This window comes from Erythrolamprus reginae, chromosome 2, assembly GCF_031021105.1.
Source record: "Erythrolamprus reginae isolate rEryReg1 chromosome 2, rEryReg1.hap1, whole genome shotgun sequence".
Taxonomy (NCBI): Eukaryota; Metazoa; Chordata; class Lepidosauria; order Squamata; family Dipsadidae; genus Erythrolamprus; species Erythrolamprus reginae.
In genome coordinates, this window is record NC_091951.1 from 271,942,858 (window position 1) to 271,969,288 (window position 26,431).

General features: G+C 42.0%; 1 protein-coding gene across 1 annotated transcript in view; it reads right to left on the reverse strand.

The window, feature by feature from the left end:
• Positions 1-22,158: 22,158 nt before the first annotated feature.
• DOCK8 (dedicator of cytokinesis 8) overlaps positions 22,159-26,431 on the reverse strand; it is a 124,196-nt gene continuing 119,923 nt past the window's right edge. Inside the window, exons 45-48 of the mRNA XM_070742627.1 lie at positions 25,271-25,414; positions 24,748-24,854; positions 24,109-24,279; positions 22,159-23,338 (exon numbers count right to left, since the gene is read on the reverse strand). Coding sequence (XP_070598728.1) covers positions 23,281-23,338; positions 24,109-24,279; positions 24,748-24,854; positions 25,271-25,414 — 480 coding nt within the window. The 3' untranslated portion in view covers positions 22,159-23,280. The remainder of the gene's footprint in view (positions 23,339-24,108; positions 24,280-24,747; positions 24,855-25,270; positions 25,415-26,431) is intronic.

Below are 26,431 nucleotides of genomic sequence, written 5' to 3' on the forward strand. Positions count from 1 at the left end.
TAGATAGTCTAAGGCTAAAGGTTTTGGGGTTAGGAGTAGAAACCACAGAATCAGGTAGAGCATTCCAGGCGTTGATTACTTTGTTGCTGAAGTCGTATTTTTTGCAGTCAAGTTTGGAGCGGTTGACATTTAGTTTAAATGATTTAAACATTTACTAATCATTTTCCTTTCTTCTTTTTTCCATTTTCTTCCATGTTTATGGGAAAATGCAGAAAGTGGAAATCAAGAAGTCTGATTTTAAAATCCATCAAGTAATGTGAGGTTAGTGATCCAAGCCTTCCAAAATCCTTGTCACATCCACAGATACTGTTAAATCAGCTTCTGTGTTGATAGATGGGTGTTAATTTCTCTGGCTGGTCAATAGAATGTGAGTTTTATAATAATGACTCAATGTCTGTATGAGAGGTATAGAAGAGTGCAGAGAAGAGCAACAAAGATGATTAGAAGACTGGAAACATATAAAGAACAGTTGCAGGAACTGGGTATGTCTAGTTTAATGAAAATAAGGACCTGTTAGCAGTCTTCTAATCTCACCACAAAGAAGAGGAAATCAGGCTGTTCTCCAAAGAACCTGAGGGTAGAACAAGAAGCAATGGGTGGAAACTAAATAAAGAGAGAAGCAACTTAGAACTAAGGAGAAATTTCCTAACAGTTAGAACAATTAATCAGTGGGACAGCTTGCCTCCAGACGTTGTGAATACTCCAATACTGGAGGTTTTTAATAAGATGTTGAATAACCATCTGTCTGAAGTAGTGTAGGGTTTCCTGCCTAAGTAGGGGGTTGGACTAGAAGACCTCCAAAGTCCCTTCCAACTCTGTTGTTATTATTCATTGTTATGAAAGCTGTTTCCCCAACCCAACTCCAGCAGTTCTGTCCCCCAGCATTCAAAACATACGGAAGATAGCTAATCAGTCCTCATTGTCCAGCTGTCAGACTTATCAGGTAGACTAAACAGGAAACATGACAGATGGAGCTAATTCTACTTTATTGTAAAGCTACATTAACAGAGTCTTGCAAGTCTGAAGCTACAATTATAAATAAGTTAATAAAATAAAAATAGAAAACGCCATGTTCTTTACAGTCCGAGAACTTGGGGAGGGTGCCTTCTGATGCTCCGGCCACTATGCAGCATCTCTGCGCCCTGTCTCCCAAGGTCTGGTACTGTTGCACCAGCTGACCAATAGAACAGGGGAAATGTTATCATCCACTGCCCCACTCTCTAACACAGTGTTTCCCAACCTTGGCAATTTGAAGATATTTGAACTTCAACTCCCAGAATTCCCCAGCCAGCGAATGCTGGTTCGTGTTACTGCATAGAAATGGCATAGACTATGTCAGTGATGGCGGACCTTTTTTGGTTCACGTGCCAAAAATGGTATGCAGGTGTGTGCCAGCGCACATGTGTGTACCAACATCCATACCCCTTGTGAATGTGCACAAAACCCCCTCACTGCCCCCATGCATTTGCACAGGCCTCACAACAGACTCCTGAAGCCCAGGGATGACAAAAATTGTCCAAATGGGCCAATGGGAAGTTTGGAAATGAACTTCCAGTTGGCCCATGGGGCCATTTTTTTGCCATCCTCAGACTTCAGGAGGCTTCCCTAAAGCCTTGGGAAGAGCAAAAATGGCCCAACCAGCCAACCAGAAGTTCATTTCTGAATTTCCAGTTGGCCCGTTGAGCTGTTTTTTTGCCATCCCCTGGCTTCAGGGGGCTTCAGGAGGGCATTTTCTGCTCCCGGAGGTTGAGGGAGGGCATTTTCGCTCTCCCTAGGCTCTAGGGAAGTCTCCGGAGCCTGGGGAGGCAAAAAACAGGTCTACCAGAACCACCGGAAATCTGGAAATGGGCCATTTCTGGCCTCTAGTGGGGCTCCGGGGGGCAAGGGAAGCCATTTTTGTCCTCCCCAGACCAGTGAAGAGGCCAAAAATCAGCTGTTCCGCAACACCTCACGTACCCTCCGATATGCCACGGGTTCACCATCATGGGACTATGTGGTATTTCCCAAACACTAACCATCATGCTGCATTCCTATTCACTATTTCACTTTCAAGCATTTGACTTAAAAAGGCAGAAACGGTCTGTCTGCCATCAGGTATAATGAAGTGGAATGAAGCACCAGACATCTGACTTTTTGCTATGTACTTTTCACGGCTTGCAGGTGACTGGTGGGTGCTGTGGAGTTGCTGCTACAGGCTAGATCTTATCCGAGGCCTCCCCACTGGGTCTCTGCCTCAACAATATCCTTGATATGTGCATGAATGCACAAGAATGTCATTCCAGAAATAATTTACTTAACAGAGTGCAACTCCTTTCTTACTCTGTTTAACAGAATCTTATCAAGACTTTCTGTCCCCCTGGAATAGGGTCTGCCTTGCAATAATTAAAATTAGGAATTGCTGTAGCCAGAGTGCAACTTGGCATAAATGATGGAATGCACATAATATTATGGAGCTATAAAAAATTACAGAGAAAGGAATACAGAATAACAGATTTGGAAGGGAACTTGGAGATCTTTTAGTCTAATAATAGGGCAACTCTATCAATATCAAAATGCCACTTAAATAGTTGAGCTAGTTTCAAACTAGATTTTGATTTTCTTTCTCTCTTCCTTACTCCCATTATTTTTCTTTCTCTTTTCCTTCCTCTCTTTTTTCTATCTGTTTCTCTCTCTTCCTCTCTTCCTCTCTCTCTCCTTCCCTCTCACTCTTTCCCTCTCGGCTTCTGGGCAGGTTTGAAAAACTCTGAGTTGATGATGATTTTTAAGTGCACCATAGCTCACTGCTCAGCTTAGAGGGAACTATGATGTGGAGGCTCCAGGAGGGCATTTTCTTCTCCCAGAGAGTAGGGTAGAGCATTTTTGATCTCCTTAGGCTCTAGGAAAGCCTCTGGAGCCTGGGGAGGGCAAAAAATGGGTCTACCAGGCCCACTGGAAGTCAGGAAATGGACCATTTCTGGCCTCCAGAGGGCCTTCGGGGGGCAGGGGAAGCCGTTTTTGTCCTCCCCAGACCAGTGAAGAGCTGCCATCACTGGGGCTCCTGGAGCGCTCTCAACACACGTGCAAGATTTTGCCAATTTTGCTCTATTTTTGCTACTGGAATGGCGTCCACCCCATTCCAGGGGCTGCCCATCACTGCCCCAGACATTGAATTATGAGTGTGTGTGTACGCATGTGTGATAGCACATGTCCACGTGCTTTCGGCATCCAAGGAAGAAAACGTTAGCCATCCCTGCCCTAAACCGTTTCAGGCAAGTGCTTGTCCAATCTCTTCTTAAAAATTTCCAATGTTGGAGCATCCACAACTTCTGGAGAGAGCCATCAGTAAATTTCTTCTTATTTCTGTTCTGGTTTCTGGTAGGACTTTAGCTATTACAAATAACTCTTACTAAATGCAGTATTTAATAAACAAAGAAACTCCATCTTTATTCTCTTCCTTTCCATATTCAAAATACAGTTCATACTAGCACATTCCTCTTCCTCCCATTATCTTTCTTAATTGCATTCCTCATGTATTCCTCCCAGCCTCCTCCGTTTAACAAGATTTGTGTACTCCCAGCATGATTCAAAAACAGCAGAAATGACTGTAAAATAACACAGAATGCATTTGCTTGCTTGGGAGCTGAACGGAAACACCTTTCATTTTAGCCCTACAACATTGAAACTCCACCCTTCTTCCCCACTGACCCCCTGACATACCAAATACATCATTCCAGTATTTAACCCATTCCTCCCCTTAATATCTTCTTCCAAACACCTGTTCCTTATGTTTTTGGACCCTTCTGAATTTAGGATTGACCCAGCGAACGTCTGATTCTTCCTCGCTAGATTCTGGACTCATAGCAACATCCTGTGGCTGGCCTCCCACCTGTTCTACTGCCTGTAACCCCGGGCCCACCACTAATTCATAAACACTATCTGTATCCGAGTCCTCAAGTTCTTCATCATCCTCCAACTGATCAGGAGTATGTACAACAATTTCTAGGTTGCTTCTATCCTTGATTAGTTTCCATCCATTGCTTCCTGTCCTTCCTTCAGGTGCTTTGGAGAATTGGTTGACTCCTCCCTTTTTCAGCCCTAGCCAGGGGATAAAATAATGTGCTAAGCACACTATCCAGATGAATATCTGGTAGGTAGACCCCCCCCCTATTTTCCTCTCCTCAAAATAAGGTGTGTCTTATCCAGTGCACCTTATACAGTGGTACCTCTACCTACAAACACCTCTACTTGCGAACTTTTCTAGATAAGAACCGGGTATTCAAGATGTTTTTGCCTCTTCTCGAGAACCATTTTTCACTTACAAACCCAAGCTCCCAAAACTGTAACCAGAAAAGGCAGGGAGAAGCCTCCATGGGGCCTCTCTAGGAATCTCCTGGGAGTAAACAGAGCTGGAAAAGACGGGGAGAAGCCTCCATGGGGCCCCTTTAGGAATCTCCTGGGAGGAAACTGAGCCGGAAAAGACAGGGAGAAGCCTCCATGGGGCCTCTCTAGGAATCTCCTGGGAGGAAATAGAGCCGGAAAAGACAAGGAGAAGCCTCCGTGGGGCCTCTCTAGGAATCTCCTGGGAGTAAACAGAGCTGGAAAAGACGGGGAGAAGCCTCCATGGGGCCTCTCTAGGAATATTCTGGGAGGAAACAGAGCCGGAAAAGGCAGAGCCGGAGAAGCCTCCGTGGGGCCCCTTTAGGAATCTCCTGGGAGGAAACTGAGCCGGAAAAGACAGGGAGAAGCCTCCATGGGGCCTCTCTAGGAATCTCCTGGGAGGAAACCAAGCCGGAAAAGACAGGGAGAAGCCTCCGTGGGGCCTCTCTAGGAATCTCCTGGGAGGAAACATGGCCTCCACCCTCCCAGTGGTTTCCCCAATCACACACATTATTTGCTTTTACATTGATTCCTACGGGAAAAATTGCTTCTTCTTACAAACTTTTCTACTTAAGAACCTGGTCACAGAACGAATTAAGTTCGTAAGTAGAGGCAGCACTGTACTCTGAAAAATACGGTACTTAAAGGTATGTTACATTCCATATTTCTATAGCTGTAGTCTCCCCGTGAAAATCCTGCTTGTTCATAATTAATACAGAAACATAAATACCCTCACATATGAGCTCCAGAAGTACCTCTCATTTTGAGATGCACTTATTACATTCAAGGAGATCAAACTTGTCCAGAGGTTTCTCACGCCACTAGAACACATCAGAATGAAATCAGCTTCAAACCAGGATAAAAGAGTTAAGGTGGAAAATCCAGATTAAAGGGCCATGCTAAAGAAAACACACTAAAAACATGTTCCTAAAAATTAGCAATGTGGGAATTCATAGTCTTGCAATAACAATTTGATCAATTTTTCTGTTTAATAAAAATTGCTCTTGCTAAGGAAACTTAAGGAGAATGAAATGAAAATATTGGTATTAATACAATATGAGGACACGAGAGCATGTAATTTCATGTAATTTTTTGCAGCTAATGATATATATTCTAAGCCACAAATATGCTGTTTCAGTCAGAATTCTTATAATTTTTTTCCTGAAATATTTATAGCATTTAGTAATAATCTATTGTATAAATTAATCTAGGGGATTTTAGGATCCTTGCTGTGCTCAATAGTTTACTTAACAAGTTTGTATTTCTATAATGTGATGTTTTTATCCTATTATTACATATGGAATCATAGCCTATTTCATCTCTGAGCTTTTAAGAATCGTATTTGGATTCATAAAGGCCAACTTACAAGTTTATTTTCTATGTATATATTGCAGGAAACAAAGACCAAGGTAACTTCTTTTCTATTTTTTTCCCTCTTCCAGGTGTACATTCCAATATCCAAGGTAGGAACTCAGGAAACTAAGTTCTTTAAGAGAATTTGCTTTAAGGCAAACTGGATAGTGGAGTTATCTAAGAGGAATATATTCCTTTTCTTTAAAAGTACAGAGGGAAATATGTTCCTTTTCTCAAGCATGTTTTTTCTTCCTTTAAGAACCCCTGATGTGTGCCAAAGTAAAGGTGGAAGAATCTAAAACAAACTTTTATGTTTATTTTCACAAGCACTCAAAGCCTGAAGCACTTTAAAGACACCCGATGGAGAGTCCTCTGCAACCTATAATTTAACTTCTTCAGTGTTCTTAATACCTGAAACTGAAAAAGAACTAAAAAAAAAAATCCTTCAAATACTTGGCTGTAGCTTACAGGAAATGTGGAGAAAATGTTTTTTAGAAGTTTCAGAAGCAGTAGGATAAAGTAGTAATACATAACCTCTACTTTCCACTTATACATAGAAATATAAGCTAGCCATTTCTATAATAATAAACATACCTTACCAGCAAAACCCAGAATCAAAGTTATTATTATTATTATTATTTATTAGATTTGTATGCCGCCCCTCTCCGAAGACTCGGGGTGGCTCACAACAATAATAGAAACAATATAACAGTGAAACAAATCTAATATTAAAAATAAAACATATATAAAACCCCAGCAATTAAAACCATACAACACATACTGAAGTAGACCCAGAGACAGGGTTTGGAGCAATCGGTACTTTTATTCAGCTCAGAGAATAAGTGACAGCTCAGCAAGGTAAAGTGACAATTCAGCGAGTACCGACTGACTCTGGCTGGAGAAACCGCTCCTTTTATATATTTGCGGTTCCCGCCAAAGCCAGAGCCGGCCGCGTCTGAGCCAATCAGGAGCGACTTCCTGCTTGGGCTCAGACAGCGCTGAAAGAGGAACAAACTATTTACAGAGTTACAAGGTAGCCATTACAGGATACAACACCCCTCCCCTCATAGTTGGACACATCCATCAAGAAAGCCATGTGACAAAGTCGTCCAATCGGTGGGGCCTCTGAGGAGCTCGCGCTGACCTGCGCAGTTCAATTTCTCCTTCGCCACCGACTGTGGAGGATGGCTCGCCGCTGTTCTCCCGGTGTTGCGGACTTGGCCTGGCGGGCCCAACGAAGGCTTCGGAGGACGAGGATGGTTCGGCGTCGCTGGATGGTTCCCCCTGGCCCGATAAGTCTCTTTGCGTGTCTCTTATTTCGGGCAATGTACTACAGTCTGTTGAAGGGGGAGAGTCCATGTCAGCGGTTTGTGGCAATTGATTTTCTGTTCGCTTCCGAATGTGGTCTATGTGTCGTTTCCACAAACGACCATCCTCTAGTTTAACAACATAGGTCTTAGGTGCATTTTGCTTAACAATAATTCCCTTCATCCAGTTTACATTTCCCTCAAAACTTTTTACATATACATTTTGTCCCAAATACATTTCTCTTTCAGGTTTTGTACACATTTGGTTATTATTAACACAGAACCTTGGGTTTAACCTGTCTAGTGGTGACCTCAACTTCCTTCCCATCAATAACTCTGCAGGGCTTACATGTGTGTGCGAGTTAGGGGTAATGTGTTGGGTGAGTAAGAATTGGTCCAAGTTCTGTTGCACATCCCCAGGGCCTGATCTGCGCAATGCCTCCTTTGCCACCCGTACGTAACGTTCTGCCAATCCGTTAGCCCAGGGCGAATAAGGCGAGATGAGGGTATGCCTGACCCCTAGGCCATCTAGGAACAATTCGAATTGTCTGGCTGTTAGCTGTGGCCCATTGTCAGACACTAAGAGATCTGGGCAACCATGGGATGCAAACAGTCTGCTCAATACCTTGATAGTGGCACTTGTGGTTATGTTGTTCATTGCTATTATTTCCAACCATTTGGAGAAAGCATCAACCACTATTAAAAAATACTGAGACCCCACTGGGCCAGCAAAATCAATGTGGATTCTAGACCAAGGACCAGCAGGCTGTTCCCACTCAGCCGGAGTTGTTTTGGGGGGACTGGGTCGTGACTCTTGGCACGGATCACACTTTGAAACCCAATTTTCAATATCAGCATCCAGCCCTGGCCACCATAAATGCCCCCTTGCCAGGCTCTTCATCCTGACAATCCCAGGATGACCCACATGTAACATTTTGAGTACCTTTCCCCTTAGGCTTTTGGGAATGATCACTCTATCCCCCCACAGTAAACAACCTTTTACATACGATAATTCAAGTCTTTTGTTTTTAAAATCACACAATTCAGGTTTCACAACATCATTTTGCCATCCCTTTAGAACACAGTTCACCACTTGTTTAAGGATTTGATCTTGCTGCGTGTGTGCAGCTACCTCTTTTGCTGTGGTTAGTGGGTTTTCCTCGAGTTCTATCATTAACACATCTGTGGAAGGAACAGGGTCTTCCACTAAGTCTGCTATGGGGCATCTGCTTAGGCCGTCTGCATGATTGATTTCCTTCCCCCCCTTGTGGGTGAGCTCATACTGATACCCTGAGAGGAAAAGAGCCCATCTTATTAGTCTTGGAGACATGAAAGGTGGAGTGGGCTTGTTGGGGGCTAGCAGGCCTAGTAAGGGTTTGTGGTCAGTGACTAGCTCAAAGCTTCTTCCAAAAATGTAATTGTGAAACTTCTTTACCCCTGCCACTAATGCTAGAGCCTCCTTGTCTAACTGGCTATAATTCCTTTCTGTGCTGGTCATGGTTCTAGAAAAAAATGCTATTGGGGCCTCTGTCTTATTAGGTAGAACGTGAGCTAGGACTCCTCCTATGCCGTACGGCGAAGCGTCGCACGTGAGCCTAATGGGTAGTGAAGCACTATATTGGACTACTACACTTTTAGAGGTTAATAAATTTTTTATTTGAGAAAAAGCTTCACGTTCAGTTTTCCCCCATGTCCAGCGGGCTTCCTTCTGGAGTAAACGATGGAGAGGCTCTGCTACTGTTGCCTTCTGCTTTAAAAAAACGGAATAAAAATTAAGGAGGCCCAAAAATGCCTGCAACTCATTCTTATCTCGTGGCTCTGGGGCTTCTCTAATTGCTCTCAGCTTCTCTGTTGTGGGGTGGATACCTTCCTTATCTATTTTATATCCTAGGAATTCTATACTGTTGGTTCCCCAGACACATTTATCAGGCTTGATTCTTAAACCTTTGTCCTGTAACCTCTTAAGTACTTCCCTTATTCTTTTGTTTACTTGTTCCTGGTTTTCCCCTGCAATTAAGATGTCATCAAAGTATGGAATGGCCCCATTTACCCCTGACAATAGGCGTTCCATAATGCTCTGGAATATTCCTGGGGCTATGCTTACCCCAAACTGTAACCTCGTGCATTTGAAAGCCCCCCTGTGCGTTACAATTGTTTGAGCGTTTGCTGTTTGTTCATCGACCAGAAGTTGCTGGTAAGCCTGCGCCAGGTCGATCTTTGCGAACCTTTTCCCCTCCCCCAGGGAGTGTAGCAGTTGTTGCACAACCGGGATGGGGTAGGGGTGGTGTTGGAGTGCCTTGTTTAGGGTCGATTTGTAATCAGCGCAAACTCTTAACGAGCCATCTGGCTTCAGAGGGGTAACTATGGGAGTTTCCCATGGCCCCTGCTCCACAGGGACCAAAATACCTTGGCTAATGAGTTTGTCCAGCTGTATGTCTAGTTTGGGGAGGAGCGGCAGGGGGACCCTGCGAGGTTTTAGTCTGATCGGTGGGACCTTGGGGTCAATAGAGAAAGATATAGGGGGCCCCTTATACAATCCCAGTGTGGGGCTGAACACTTCAGGGAACTCTTTCACAAAGTTAGGCATATCATAACAGTTTACATTACACACACCCGAAATCTCGATCCCCAGTGGTTCCATCCATGCTAAACCCAGAAGAGAGTGCTTGGCCCCTGTTACAATAAGCATGGGAAGGGTACATTTAACATTCTTGAATGCGATAGGTACATTTGCTGTTCCCAAGACCGAGATTACTCCCCCCTGAAAGTCTCTAATCACCAAAGAGGTTTGATTTAGGTCAGCCTTAGATACATTAGGCATATACAGTTTAAATTTTTCCCAGGGCATGATGGTATATCTAGAGCCCGTATCCAGCTCCATTGAGCAAGGTTGGTTATTGAGTAACAGTGATATAACAATTTTAGCCCCCTTTTTGGTTGCCGTGTTATTCACGGAAAATTGAGAGTTACCTCTATAGTAGTCGCGGTTAGCGGTTGAGTAGTTCCTTTGACCCGCGTTGCGGAATGGTCTCCTTTCTCGCGCTTGGGGGGTCTGGTTTTGAGGTCGCTGGTATTGCGGTGTGGCAAATGTGTCCTCTGGCGCTGTTGCTCTGCATGCGATGGCGATGTGGCCTCTCCGGTTGCAGCGGCGGCATGTAGCGTCTCGGAAGGGGCATCGATGGCGCTGGTGATTTCCCCGGCAGCCCGCGCAGGGGGCTGGGTGAGTAGCTCTCAGGTGTCTCGGCTGGTCTTGCACCAGGAGGCAGTTGTCTCCGCTGGAACTTTGTTGGCTGGAGTTGTCTGTTTCCACGGCGCTGGGAGACGCGGAGTCGATTTTTGCAATGATTTCTCGCCTTCCGTGCTCTTTCAATTCTCTCGCCGCCGCGTCGGCTGCTTCTGCGGTTTGCGCCAGTTTAATTACGGTTTGTAGAGTCGGCTCTTCTTCGATGAGGAGTTTATTTCTCACCGTGTTGCTTTTCATGCCGAAAACCAGGGCGTCGGTGAGGCGAGCTTCCGGGTCTTTAAACTTGCATTGAGCAAGTACCGTTCGCAGCCGCGTTGTAAACTGGCTGATCGACTCGGTTTCCCTCTGAACCATCATGTGGAATTGATGCCGAAAAACCATGGCTGGTTTGGTCGGCTTGAAGTGGCTCGCCAGTTTTTGTTGTAGGACGTCCCACGCTGTGGCTCTTGCTTGTTCTGGTTCGGTGAGAGTTTGGGCTAGTCTGCGGATTTCTGCGCCGCAGTAGTTAAGGAAAATAGCCCGTCTGCGATCGGCTTCGGCGTCCTGCATTCCCGCCGCCTCGAGGAAGATCTCGAAGGTGGCCATGTACTCGTCCCATGTCGATTTCTCGGGATCGAAGAGTTCCGGAGCCTGGCCGATCTGGATTTTGTCCATGTTGCACGCGAAGTTTCTTCCGTCCGTTCGTCGCCAGTGAAGTAGACCCAGAGACAGGGTTTGGAGCAATCGGTACTTTTATTCAGCTCAGAGAATAAGTGACAGCTCAGCAAGGTAAAGTGACAATTCAGCGAGTACCGACTGACTCTGGCTGGAGAAACCGCTCCTTTTATATATTTGCGGTTCCCGCCAAAGCCAGAGCCGGCCGCGTCTGAGCCAATCAGGAGCGACTTCCTGCTTGGGCTCAGACAGCGCTGAAAGAGGAACAAACTATTTACAGAGTTACAAGGTAGCCATTACAGGATACAACACATACATACCAAACATAAAATATAAAAGCCTGGGGGAGGATGTCTCAGTTCCCCCATGCCTAGCGATATAGGTGGGTCTTGAGTAATTTGCGAAAGACAAGGAGGGTGGGGGGGCGTTCTAATATCTGGGGGGAGTTGATTCCAGAGGGCCGGGGCCGCCACAGAGAAGGCCAACTCTGTGGGACATTATCGGCCACTGGGATTTGTGCGGTAGAAGGCGGTTCCGGAGGTATTCTGGTCCAATGCCATGTAGGGCTTTAAAGGTCATTACCAACACTTTGAATTGTGACCGGAAAGTGATCGGCCGCCAATGCAGGCCACGGAGTGATGCAGAAACGTGGGCGAATCTAGGGAGCCCCAAGATGGCTCTTGCGGCTGCATTCTGCATGATCTGAAGTTTCCAAACACTTTTCAAGGGTAGCCCCATGTAGACAGCATTGCAGTAATCGAACCTCGAGGTGATGAGGGCATGAGCGACTGTGAGCAATGACTCCCTGTCCAAGTAGGGCTGTAACTGGTGCACCAGGCGAACCTGGGCAAACGCCCTCCTCGCCACAGCCGAAAGATGGTGTTCCAATGTTAGCAGTGGATTGAGGAGGAAGCCCAAGTTGCGAACCCTCTCTGAGGGGGTCAATAATCCCCCCCAGGGTAATGGATGGACAGATGGAATTGTCCTTGGGAGGCAAGACCCACAGCCACTCCGTTTTGTCTGGGTTGAGTTTGAGCTTGTTGACACCCATCCAGACCCCAACAGCCTCCAGGCACCGGCACATCACTTCCACTGCTTCATTGACTGAACATGGGGTGGAGATGTATAACTGGGTATCATCCGCATATTGATGATACCTCACCATACCACAAGTTTCATCTCCCTCCCCCATCTCAAGCACAAAGTCCAGAAATGGCTTCCAAGTAAAAACAAAGTTGTATAGAACTATATAAAAATAAAAACTTGAGGTTGTATGTTATTATCATTATTATCATTTTTCTTCACATTTTATATTTTGGTACACTAAAAAAACTTGTGAAAGTTTTTTTTTTTTTTGCAGGAGCAATTTTTACATTTAAAACATTCCCCTTGAGCACTATTTTATCACACTTAAGGCTACAGTTCACCCTGTGGCTCCTGTGATTAATTGATAGATTAGGTGCTGTCAAGTCTGTGTTAGCCATGTACAGTGGTACCTCTACTTAAGAACTTAATTGGAGGTTAATTGCCATGCGAGACAGAACAATGCAACCTCATTGGATTCTGTGCTTGCACAAAGCATTATTTCTGGTAGTTTTAGCTGATTTTTAAAATAAGACAAAGGCCCTTGTCCATTTTGTTTGCTGAAGGAGATGCCTCCTAACCATGAGGTCCTCTCTGTTTCAAATAGCGACAGCATTTCCATGACTGTCTTCTAAATGAATGTCTAAAACTTCAGATCGTGCAGAATGCAGCTGCGAGAGCAATCATGGGCTTTTCCAAATATGCCCATGTTACAGCAACACTCCGCAGTCTGCATTGGTTGCCGATCAGTTTCCGGTCACAATTCAAAGTTTTGGTTATGACCTATCAAGCCCTTCATGGCATCGGACCAGAATATCTCCAGGACTGCCTTCTGCCGCACGAATCCCAGCGACCGGTTAGATCCCACAGAGTTGGCCTTCTCCGGGTCCTGTCAACTAAACAATGTCGTTTGGCGGGACCTAGAAGAGCCTTCTCTGTGGCAGCCCCGACCCTCTGGAACCAGTTTCCCCCGGAGATCAGAACTGCCCCCACCCTCCTTGCCTTTCGTAAAGTTCTTAAGACCCATCTCTGCCGTCAGGCATGGGGGAACTGAGACATCTCCCCCGGGCCTATACAGTTTATACATGGTATGTTTGTGTGTATGCTTGCTTTTAATAATGGGGTTTTTAGTGTTTTTTAAATTATTAGATTTGTTCTTACATTGTCTTTGTTATTGTTGTGAGCCACCCGAGTCTACGGAGAGGGGCGGCATGCAAATCTAATAAATCAATAAATCAAGAAAGAAAGAAAGAAAGAAAGAAAGAAAGAAAGAAAGAAAGAAAGAAAGAAAGAAAGTTTGACTCAGCCTTCCATCCTTCCGGGGTGAGTAAAAGGAGGACCCAGATTGTTAGAAGCAATATGTTGACCCCACTTAAATATTTATTAGATTTGTATGCCGCCCCTCTCTGAAGATAATATATAAATCCAAGTTCTGTTGCTATTGCTTCTTTAAATTGTGGATTTCTCAATTTCTTTCATGTTCATTTCATATTTATTTTGTTTCCTCTCCAGAATGACTACCTGTTGCATCAGTATGTGAAACTCCCTTTTAAGTATTAAGTGTTTGAACCTGTTCCTGGTGCATTGGAGAAAAAAGCAAACTATTAAGTGGTGATTTGGCCAAGCAGATCTTATCATTTGGAACCAGGAAGAAGACATATGGATATATAGACCCAAATAAGGAGTATGAGATAGGGTATGACAGGTACTAACCTACCTAAGTATAAAATAATCAGGAATATCTCATACGCAAATAAATTTGATGCAACACTTACATAAAGCTAACACATAATGCTATGTTCTGAGTTGTTTAACAATCCTGGGTTGAATATGCTACATTTGTCTAGATTCTCTTGTAATACACATCCATGTGATCTTGGTTTATTTTCCAAAGAAGTGTTCTTGTAGTTATTGGTAGATATTTTTTCATTTAGTGCTTTGCTGTAGCCTCTGAACTCTTGTAAAAAGCTGCATAGTTTTATTTTTCTTTCGAATATCTTGCTTGTTTATAACTAATATAGAAATGAATACATCACTTTTTATATTCTATTACATGGTTCTGGGTTTTTTTTTGTCTTTGATTGGGTTATCAGTCTGAGCCAATTATTACAAAGCTTTTAATTAACCCCCTCCCCTAAGTGATTGGGTTATCAGTCTGAGCCAATTATTATACTGAAAGTACCATAATAGCCATCATTTAGTAACTCAACCACATCCATTAAAATTCTGGCAGATACTAAGTGATCAGGACTTATGCCAAAAGATTACTTAGTACAGCAGCCTTATATATTGGATTTTTATTCTCATAACTCCCAGACTGATAATCTCGGAATGGCTGAAACAAAAAATGCATGGCAATTCAAATCACTGTTTATACATTACAATGGTTTGATTCACACAACTTACTTAGCTGAAATGATATCTACTTCCAACATACAAGCCAATGCTGTGAAAATCAATGTAGTGTCATGATTAATGAATAGGGAGGTGTAGATTCTAGACCAGGGGTCCTCAAACGGGGCCAGACCAGCTGGGACATGGCTAGGTGGTCATGTGACTGGGTGGGCGTGGCCAATTTAACAGTCCATTAATAATAATAATAATACTGTAATTTATTAGATTTGTATGCCGCCCCTCTCCGGAGACTTGGGGCGGTTCACAACAACAATAATAACAATATGACAGTGTAACAAATCTATGGAGAGGGGCGGCATACAAATCTAATTAATAATAATAATAATAATAATAATAATAATAATATTTTTAAAAGCATCTAAAAACCCATCATTTAAAAACCATACAACACAAGCATACCATACATAAAACTATATAAGCCTGGGGGAGGTGTCTCAATTCCCCCATGCCTGGCGATACAGGTGGGTCTTAAGTAATTTGCGAAAGACGAGGGTGGGGGCAGTTCTAATCTCTGGGGGGAGTTGATTCCAGAGGTCCGGGGCCACCACAGAGAAGGCTCTTCCCCTGGGGCCCGCAAGACGACATTGTTTAGTCGACAGGACCTAGAGAAGGCCAACTCTGTGGGACCTTATCGGCTGCTGGGATTCATGTGGCAGAAGACGGTACCGGAGGTATTCTGGTCCGATGCCATGTAGGGCTTTAAACTTTAATTTGTTTTGCTCCTGGGGGAAATTTATTTGCTTTTGTTTGCTCTTTTAGCTGACTTTTCTTTTTACTAGATCATTTTTTCGTTTGTTTAGGAGTCTAGTGGTCTGCTTCAGAAAACTAAGTTTTGCAGCAATTCTTCTCAGCCCAAGGAGCCTGAGAAATCTCCCTCTCTCTCTTGCTTTCTCTCTTCTGGAGGAAGGGGATGTGAAAAATAGGCAATTTTTGGCCATTTTTTGGGCTCCTGCGGGATCTCTGTGCCCTGGTTTCCACCTCCTCCACCTCCAGAACATCCCTGCAGGCCAAAATTGTTGGCCTTACCTTTCAGTTCCAGCCCATGGAGCTCCCCAAGGTAAGTCCTGCACTCAGCCGAAAGGTGGGCAAGGCGATATGGGCGAGGCAGCCTCATGACTTGATTATTGAAATGGATGTCCGGAAGTGCCACCTCTATGTTGGTTGATGCAGGCAGGATTCCCTTGACTACCACTTGTTGGGGGCAATGTTCCCTCTAATTTTTTTTTGGGGTGGGCGGAAAAGTATAGTGTCTGAGTGACAGTCTCTTTGGGACTGGGCGGCATAGAAAAATAAATAAATAAATAAATAAATAAATAAGAAAAAAATCCCTTCTTTTTTTATTAAAAGAAATTAATAATAAAACAAAACCAAAATCTATTACTATTATTATCTTCTCTTTTTCCATCCCTGTCTCCTCCCCCCTTGTGTGTGTGTGTATGTGTGTGTGTGAACTCTTGAACCATTTCCAATTAGAGGTGAGCTATTGGAAATAGTTCAAGAGTTCAATCACACACACACACACACAAACGGCTGGGGGTTTTTTCCTCTGTTATTATTTGGGTGCTTTTTACCATATGCTTTAAATCAAGAGTCATTTCTCTCTCCCCCTCTTGCTCTCTCTCTCTTTTTCTCTCTCTCTCTCTTTCTCTCTATTGCTTTCTTTCTTTCTCTCTCACTCTTTCTTTCTTTCTATCTCTATTGCTTTCTTTCTCTTCTCTCTCTTGCTATCTCTCTCTCCCCACTTTCATCTCTCTCTTTCTCTCTTGTTTTCTTTCTCTCTCTCTATTACTTTCTTCCTCTTCTCTCTCTTGCTATCTCCCCCCCCCCTTTCTCTCTCTCTCTCAGCAGCGGCATTGGGCAGTAGCCGTGGGTGGCGGCAGAGTGATCAGCTGTGAGGCGGAGCTCCGGAACAGAGGCACCGACGGCAAGGGGGCTGCGAGAGAGGGCTTTCTCCGAGCGCTTCAGGTATGCCTGCCCTGCCTCTACTGCAGCCCCCTTGCTCCCAGCAAAGGGGCTGTGAGAGGGGCGGAGCGGGCATTCCCGAAGCCCGCGGAGAAAGCCCTCTCTCGCAGCCCCCTGGCTGGCAGCGCTTTCATCCCAAGGAGAAGCCGCAGCTGCCACCGCTGCAAGAGGGGAAGAGAGAAAGAGAGAGAAGTCGCGCCCCAAGGCAGGAGGCAGTGGAGGAGGAGAGGGGGCCGATCGGGCGGGCGGGGGGCAGGGCCGAGAAGCCAGGGGCACGTTTGGCCGGAGGCACCGTGGGGAGGCAGGGGCGGCCGCGGCTCCCTTTCCTCCTACTGCTGCACTCCCCCCCCGCAGGCTGGCAGGGGGATGGGGAGCGCGCGTCCGTGGAAAAGGGCGCGCATGGGGGTTTTGGGAGGGCGCGCCTGCTCACGGGCGCAGCTTACGGGGAACGGTGGTTGGGGGTCAAGGGAAAGGGAGGGTTTTGCCTTCTCTTTCTGCTCAAGATCCCCATGGACAATTGGTGGACCACTGTATGACACAGAACGCTGGACTCGATGAGCTTTGGCCCAATTCAGCATGGCTCTTCTTATGTTCTTATGTAATTCTGCACTGGCAGGATTAATGGCTTCGGTGGGCCCATGTAGCCGGCAAGCCATAGTTTGAGGACCCATGTTCTAGTCTGTTCTCAGCTATGTGTAACCTTGGACCAATCACTTTCAGTCAAACCCACGCATGGGAAAGCTGTTATAGAAAAGCCATTTGCCTGATTAGTGTTATAGATTATCAATATGAAACAAATATTTCTTACATTTCCCCCAAGGCTATTTGAAGGGGATCCTAAAAAGTCTGTGACTAAAATTCACCACTTAGTGATCAGCTTCCAATTTGTCACATCTCAGCCTTGATAGTTTTGGAATTGTAGTGAATGTTTCATCCATAGCTTGCCAAAAGAGCCTTTCAAACTGTAGATCTGTCAACATTTGAACTGTTTCCTCATCTGCATGCTCAAAACCTCTTGTTTTTCATCTACTTCTTGAGGAACAGTCGAGGCTTTCTCTTTTATCCACTCCATTTGCAATTAAACATGATTTAAGTCCTTGTTTCACCCTTTCCGTTTATCCTCAGGCCAACCACTTTCGTTAATCCTTGTTTACTGTTTGTTTGTTTTTATAAAAATCGTACCTTTACGAGATATAGCTTTTAACAAGAACTCTTTCTATCTTTATTCAGCCCCTGTTCAATATAACTCCAATCATAAGGTACTCTGTTTTGTAAGCTTGGAATAAAGAAATTTAAAAATAAATCCTTTTAATCTTTTCCATGTTGCTTTTGAACTCCCGCCCCCCTCATTTTCTAAAATGACAGTTGAATAATTTTAAAATTTTCTCATACGTGTATTTTAAATTAATATAATGGACTGGGTCATTCACGTTTTTTTATTCTTATTACAACTTTGACTACAGTATTGCAAATCTTCATGAATTGATCTTGGCAGATGAAGTTACCACTGCAACTATAACCCCAAATATTCTTGATTATCGGTTTGATTGATTGATTAAATTCTCTCATTTTTCCAATGAGCTTTTAATGGTGTTTACTCAAACATAAATAGCTGTGTCTGATTAATAATTCTGATAAATCATATGTACTCAGGAAACGTAAAGAAGACTAAACTTTGAAGAGCTCTGAAAAGACAGATGGAATGGAAAACCGGACTAGACCATCTTGACTAAAAGTAGCTGTCTGAAGCTGAGAGATTATGTACAATTAGTTTACACAAAACACTAAACTAGGAGCCTTTATCAGATTATGACCTCCCTCGATACACATACAAACAATAAATGTTTTTGTGTGCTTCCCTTCCCATAAATAAATTCTTTGGGTTTGAAGTTGGACAAATAATATCCAACTTTTTAAAAGAAGAGTAACTTTCATCACATATTCTTGACTGAGCCTTAATTTTTATCAGCACTACTACCGTAGTTGTTCTGTCGGGCTCTCTGGTAGAATCCTCCCAAAAATTCACAGGTACAAATTGCAGACACACACATGTTTGAAAATTCAAAACAATGTTCTTTATAATGACAATTCACTTAAACCAAGCCCTCTTTTGGTATAGCAAAGAGCACTCGTCTCCAAGCAAACTGGTAATTTATACAAGTCCCTTATCAGTTCTGTGATACTTAGCTTGCAGCTGTGAGGCAATTCACAGTCCTTCTTTCACAAAGTGAAACACACTTTGCTCTGGTTTAGTTTCAAAGCGGGGGAAGATCAGCACACAAAAAGTCAAAGTCAGTAAAACAGTCACCAAATACAACGATCAGATAATCCTCCACAATGGCCAAACCCACAGGCTGCTATTTATAGCAGCCTCACTAATTACCACAGCCCCACCCAACCACAGGTGGCTTCATTTTCTTTGATAATAATCTCTCAGTTGTTGTTGCCTATGCATCGCTCTCCGCATGCATGGCTGTATCATTAACTCTTGTTCTGAATCCAAGGAGGAGCTAGATAATTGATCTCCTTCTGAGCTGTCTGCCTCACTCTCCTCCTCCCTGTCACTCATGTCTTCTTGGTCAGAGGAGCCTTCATCATCAGATTCCACCGGGGGGGGGGAACAGGCCTGCAGCATGTGGATGTCTCCCCCACATCCACAGTCCTTGGGGCAGGAGCTGGGCCAGAGCTAACCACAACACTAGTAGACCGTTTTTCATTTACCTCTCAGTTTAGGCTAGTTAGTATAATAAAATAATGACTAAAAATACTGAACTTCACTACCATGTGCATTTGTTTATGAAACATTCAAAGGCCGATTATGCTACTTTATCACAATATTGCAGGTTCTGGGCAGCACTTAGCAATTGGTGCATGGAACTTGATACCTCAGAGGATATGGCTTTTAATACGGAATCATGCCACTTTGGTCATTGGTTTATGGAATTCACTTCCAGAAGACGTCATGACAACTGTCAGCCTTGATAGCTTCAAGGCAGGATTAGACAGATTCATGGATGCCAAGTGGATTGGTGGTTATTGAAATGGATATCCATGTGCCACCTCTATGTTGGTTGAGGCAGACAGGATTCCCTTGAGTACCATTTGTTGGGGGTCAAGGGAAAGGGATGGTCTTGCCTCCTCTTTCTGCTCAAGATCCCCATGGACAATTGGTGGGCCACTGTGTGACACAGAACGCTGGACTCGATGGGCTTTGTCTTGATTCAGCATGGCTCTTCTTAGGTTCTTAAATAATTTTTGAAATTAAAAAAAGTGGCTCTTGCCCATATCTAATGACAACTGTTGTACCAATTGGCACAAACTTTAATTTTTACAAAAAGCAAAAATTTACCAATATAAAAAATCAGATTTAGAACTGGAGCAAGGAGAAATAGAATAATCTGTAACTAGATTCTATTTTATACATCAGTACAAAGTCTCCTTCCAGCCAGTTTAGATGCCCATCCATGTCTTAAGCGACTTAACCCTGCTTATCTTCTCAACTCAAATAAGGTCAGCCAGCTGCTTCTGTTTGTAGACAATAGGCTCAAGGAAAGTTATATATAAGACTTTGTGGGCTGTAAAGTCTCAGTGCTAATAAAGGCACCAGCCAGCAATTGCTATTATTTTTTTAATCAATTTAAGAATGTACACATTTCTCTTTATTTATCAAATTTTGAAACCGCCCATCTCCCTCCGAGAAAAACTCTGGGCAGTGTATAAATAAAATATGATTAGATTAGATTAGATTTATTGGATTTATATGCCGCCCCTCTCCATAGACTCGTGGCGGCTCACAACAATGGTGAAAAACAATACATAGTAACAAATCTAATATTTAGCAATCTAAATTACAATATTAGGTTAAAAAATCCAAAAGAAACCCCAATATATAAAAAACAAGCACACAATCAAATCATACACAGAAACTACATGGGCAAGGGGGAGATGTTTCAATACCCCCATGCCTGATGGCAGAGGTGGGTTTTAAGGAGTTTCCGAAAGGCAAGGAGGGTGGGGGCAATCCTAATCTCTGGGGGGAGCTGGTTCCAGAGGGTCGGAGCCACCACAGAGAAGGCTCTTCCCCTGGGTCCCGCCAGATGACATTGTTTAGTCGACGGGGCCCGGAGAAGGCCCACTCTGTGAGACCTAACCGGTCACTGGGATTCGTGCGGCAGAAGGCGGTCCCGGAGATATTCTGGTCCGATGCCATGTAGGGCTTTATAGGTCATAACCAACACTTTGAATTGTGACCGGAAACTGATCGGCAACTAGTGCAGACTGCGGAGTGTTTCACGATGATGTGAAACAGCACATAGAAGTTAACATTTAAAAGGTTGCAACCCGATTCAAGTGTGTCAGATGTCATGTGAAGAATCTGTGCCATTGGCTCCTCGCACTATGTGTATTTTAATATAACACAGGCTAGTTAAGACAGGTAAATGGTTGGCTTCCTTTTTTCTCTGCCTTGAGACTTTCCACAGCTATTTCTAAAAAACAAACAAATGGCAAAGCCGAACACTGGAGCGAACAAATGGAATGTGTTAGGTCCCTTTCTCCATTCAGTGTTGATTTTGTATTCTTGAAGATATTCCAAAATACTTCAAGGGAGAGTGCTTTAAAAAAAAAGGGCATTTTGCTGATACATGCCAAGGCTTTTAAATTATTAGTTTTTAGGAAATGATCTCACTATTTGCTTTACCCAACTGACAATGCAACATGATTAATGAAGAATGTCACTTTAAAAAAAGCTTCTGTGGACGTTTTATGTATTATTTTGAATAGTAGTAAATAAGGCTACTTGCTTTTCCTTTTTTTAAAGTTCAATTCAGCTACTGTCGTTTCAGGTTCAAGAGAGTGATTTGTAACAGAAGAATAAGCTAGCTGAATACTGATGCTCAATCAGCAATTCTGAGATATAACGCCACAGTAGAGAGAATTGCATATTGGCGACATAGAATCCTGAGTTTAATGAAGCCATGGAAACTGAGACAGATTGATTACCTTGTCCATTGTCCTAAAGTGCTGTTAGATGTAGATCCATTCCATGTTCACATTGAGTTGATCTGGGGGGGGAAATGCAAGTGTAAATTGATACAGATGGTCCTCAACTTATGATAATTGGGACCAAAGCTTTTGTTGCTTGGTGATGTGGTCCTTAAATAAGTCATCATGAGACCGTACCCAGTTTTATAACTTTTTTTTTTTTTTTCTGTGCTATTTAGGGAACCGTATATTAATTTTAAAAATCCAGTTTCTCCCAAGGACTTTGCTTGCCAGAGCTGGCTGGGAAGGACACAAATGGTGATTATGTGACCACATAATATTTGCTGGTTGCCAAACACCCAAATTGCGAATGTGCGATAGGATGCTGCAAGGATTATAAATTCAAGTACTTAAGTCCCTGTTTCCAGCACCGAAGTGGGACATATTGCCATGGCCAATTCATCAAGGCCAACTTATCGTAGCCAACTCGCTGCAGGATAACTCACCATGGCCAATTTGCCACAAAACGACTCGCTGTAGGATAATTTAACTATTTCATTATTCAAAATAAATAATTATTTTTTGTCATTCACATTTCATTCTGTCCCTCTTTTTTCTGTCTTTTCTTTAATGATTCAATCCCACAATTTCTTTGATACTAGTGTAACTTTTGTCCCACAATGAATTGGCCATAGCGAGTTCTCCCACAGCAGGTTGGGTGTGGCAAGCTGGCCATGGCAAATTGTCATGATTAAAGAGGATAGTACAGTGCCACTATATTTGAATCAGAAATCAGACAAGCATTTTTCATACTAAAATAATATTTTATTTCATTAAAAAAAATGTATATACTGATTTAGATCTTTAAGTATAAAAGCGCCAAAATAGTTAGTTGCCATCTAACACTTGGACATTTCACAACACTATATACATATACACAGGCATGTAACAGAAAAAAATATTTTTACCAAATATTCAGATATGTGCAATTATCAAGAAGCACTTCATATTTCTAAAATTATAATAAACCTATCCCTATGTTTATAATAATAATAATAATAATAATAATAATAATAATAATAATAGTAACTCAATGTATATGAAGGCCAGCACCAGCTAAAGAACTGGTAACTATGAGTTCACATTATTATGTACATAAAACTGTTGTGTATATAATAACAGTAAGAAAAAAATGTAATTAAGATGGTCTCTCCATCTTAATTTCCCAAAGTTTATTAAACTTGCTAATATAAAACCTCAGGTTCTATAACATAGAATTACCCTATTATTAACAGGCCCATTGCAATGCTACCCATCAAGCATTTAAGATTGTTGACTTCATGCAACAAATTGGAATTGTACATATTCCTAATTTACCTATTAAACTCAACCACATTTTACTTGAACTAAATCTTGTTTAATTTACTGTTGATATTTGCGCTCCCCGGAGAATCTGTCTATATATCTGGAATGCCATCCATGATTGAGCTGAATACTCTATATTAATTCTGGTCATTTTCATAGGACTTTAAAAGCACAACTTATTTTCAGTTTAGAAATAGTTGAATTATATTGGCTGTATCACAAAGATACAAGATTCACAAAGTAGTCTTCACAGATATTCAAACATACAAAGAGGGAAGATGGCGCAACATATGTTAACTGGCTTTTATATCTTTGGAGAAAATGCAAGAATATTTTCTTTGGTGATACAAATATTAAACTGAAAAGAAAAAAATCCCAGCAATCTGCCCTCTTGCAGCCAATGGCCATTTTGACTCATATGTAGCAACTGCTGGTCATGATATTGACAAAATGTGGCATCAAGAATGAGAAGAGCTTTCTACGTGGCACATCAATCAGTATCTTCCTTCATTTGACTCCATTGCTGAAGGATTGCTTGTTTTAATAAGACTATTCTTCTTAAGAGTTCTGCGTGGGCAGTTCATTCTTCCTTATACTAGAATTCTTGAAAGAATCTCTGAAATGAATAACAATTATAAAATAGTTTTAAAATATGAAAATGGAAATGTATAGAGATTTTTAAAAAACCAGAACATTCAGACTGCATATAAAGTTACTTCCTTAGGGTCAGTAGACAGAAAAAATATGCTACTCCCTTGAAGCAGAATTAATATATTTCTGAGAAGTATTTATTATTCAATATACTCCTTGTTTTATTATTATATGACATTACATAGCTATATCTTACTGTAACACATTTACATAGTGCATATAGAAACAACTGGAAGAAAAGACATGATCTAGTCAAATATTGAATTCTATGTTCATATAATGTAGCATTTAAATAGCTATAGTATAAAATTTATATTCTCAAAATCCAGAGGATTTTGATTGTATATAAAAAGATAAAAATAGAAACGCAAACCAGGCAAAAAAATTAATTAGGGGAAAACACCAATGGGGTTTTTTGCATTTTTAAAATCTAGGCTAATTCTTTAAAAGCACAACTTATTTTCAATTTAGAAAGAGTTGAATTATATTGGCTGTATGACAAAGATACATTTCGGCTTGGCATGGAGAAAGGATATACCTGTATTCTCAGTGCAGCAATTGTAACTTAAATCAGGAAGAGGTTAAAGTTTCTTTTCTGGGTTATAAGGATTATCTCAGTTTATTGTGCAAATCTAACTTTATTAAGACACTATGTAACAATTCTGACGATTTGATCCTGAGTGGATGGTCCTCACTTCCGTGTAACACATTCTTGATGCAGTAGTGTTTTAATACCTTGAAATACTGTTAAATTTCACAAGAGGTTTATATAGCTCTGGGATTTTCCTCCTAAGCATTGGTCTGAGGTTGTTCTCCAATTTCTCATAGTTCTTTTTCAGTTCCTTATGATATTCTTTTTGCTCAGGGGTAATCAGGTGCCGGTTTTTTTCCAGTGCTTCTCTACACCTGTTGCCCAAATAATGGAAAAAACATTACTTGGTAATGGATTACACTTAAACCATGTCTAATAATATCAAACCCTTGATCAGGATATGTATATTAGTGACCTAATTCAGAAAAAGTTTAATATTAAAAAGTAACCTACTCCTTACGTCACAATCAGAGGCAATTTCATTATACGCTTTCCTTCTATAAATGTAGAAATATGCTTTATCAATTATTATTCTATAAGGCAGTGGAGATCCTGTGATGTTTTACTTGTTACATGTATGCCTTCCCACCTTTTCTGTAGAAGCTTAAGGCCACCAATATGAGGTTATTCCTTCATTTCATCTCCATAACAATAAGCCTAGGAGATTCATTGGATTGAATGATTAGCCCTTATTATGAAGCCCTCTCACCCCCAGATCTGCTAGTACAGACCCACTCAGGGTAATTACAAGATTAACTCATTTCTCTGTCCTCTTTACTCACCTCATTATAAACTCTTTGAAGCATAATCTCAGCTTGTTGTGATGTCGGTAAAGTTTTGGATCGTCTGGAATCTCTGCCAGAAACACTTGGGCTACCTCTAGTGGTCCCTTATTAAAATAACATTTTACTCTATTAGGGCATTGTTATCTATAGAAATATTAGCATGTAACACCCAGTAGAAGAACAAACATTTGGCAATGAACTTCCAAGGAATCTCGGGTGCAATAGAATGGGGCAAAATAAAAAGAAAAACAGCATCGGGAATCTACTTAGTGGTAGAAAAATTGTAAAATTGCTAAAATAGATCAGAAAGTGAATGCCACTATAGCTAGAAGAACCTTGGGAATCATTGGATGATGTGAGCAACAATGAAACATGTATGTTTATTTCCCGAAGGGTTATGTGCACACATAGTTATGATATTTTCATCATTGTTGTTTTCTCAATATGCCAGTAAGGCTGAACAGGGGGGGAAACAGTATTCTGCAAAGCATAGTTATTTTTATTATTTATCCTTACGTACCTGATTAACGGTAGCTCCTACAGAACCTTGAAGGACCATCTGGAGCATTTTGGCATCTGGAGGCACTTGGTTGGTGGCAACTGCTAGCTCAAGGGTTTTCTTTTGCATGTCTTCAATTGCTACTTCAATTGGCATCAACACATACTGAAACCAGAGATATCCCATTCACAAAGGAAATGCAGGCATTAATAAAACAGAAGTATGGAAGATAAGGATAGGGCCACAGAGTGGGAAAGATCATTTTAAGTCCTCGTAGAGGGGCGGCACACAAATCTAAATAATAATAATAATAATAATAATAATAATAATAATAATAATAATAATAATAATCCAAAGTGCAGACTCTGTAAAGAAACAGATTAAACAATCGCACAGACTGACTACAAGCATAGACATGATGCTGTGGCACAGATGATCCACTGGAACTTGTGCCGGAACCACCATTTACCAGTGGCAAAGAACTGGTGGGATCATAAGCCTGAAAAAGTGGTCGAAAATGAGCAAGCAAAACTACTGTGGGACTTCCGACTTCAGACTGACCGAATTCTGAAGCATAACACACCAGACATTGTGATCGTGGAGAAAAAGAAAGTATGGATCATCGACATCGCAATCCCAGGAGACAGCAGAATTGAGGAGAAGCAGCTAGAGAAACTAGTGAAATACGAAGATCTAAAAATCGAGCTGCAACGACTCTGGCATAAGCCAGTGAAAGTGGTCCCAGTGGTACTTGGCACGCTGGGTGCAGTACCAAAGGATCTCAGTGGACATTTGAAAACCATCGGAATTGACAAAATCTCCATCTGTCAATTGCAAAAGGCCGCTTTACTGGGATCGGCAAACATAATTCACCGCTATATCACGCAGTCCTAGGTGCTTGGGAAGCGCCCGACTGGTGACGAAATATGAAATCCAGCATAGTGATCTCGTTTGTTGTGTTGTACTGACATAATAATAATAATAATAATAATAATAATAATAATAATAATAATAATAATAATATCACACTTGTACACAGGATGGGGTGTTCCCCCAAGAATATGAGAGATTTACTTTGTATCTTTATCTAATATCTTTTTAAGGACTTGACTACAACCTATACACCATGAAGTTAAACTTAATACGCTTCATAGTTTTAATAGTTTTTCTTGATCTTAAAAT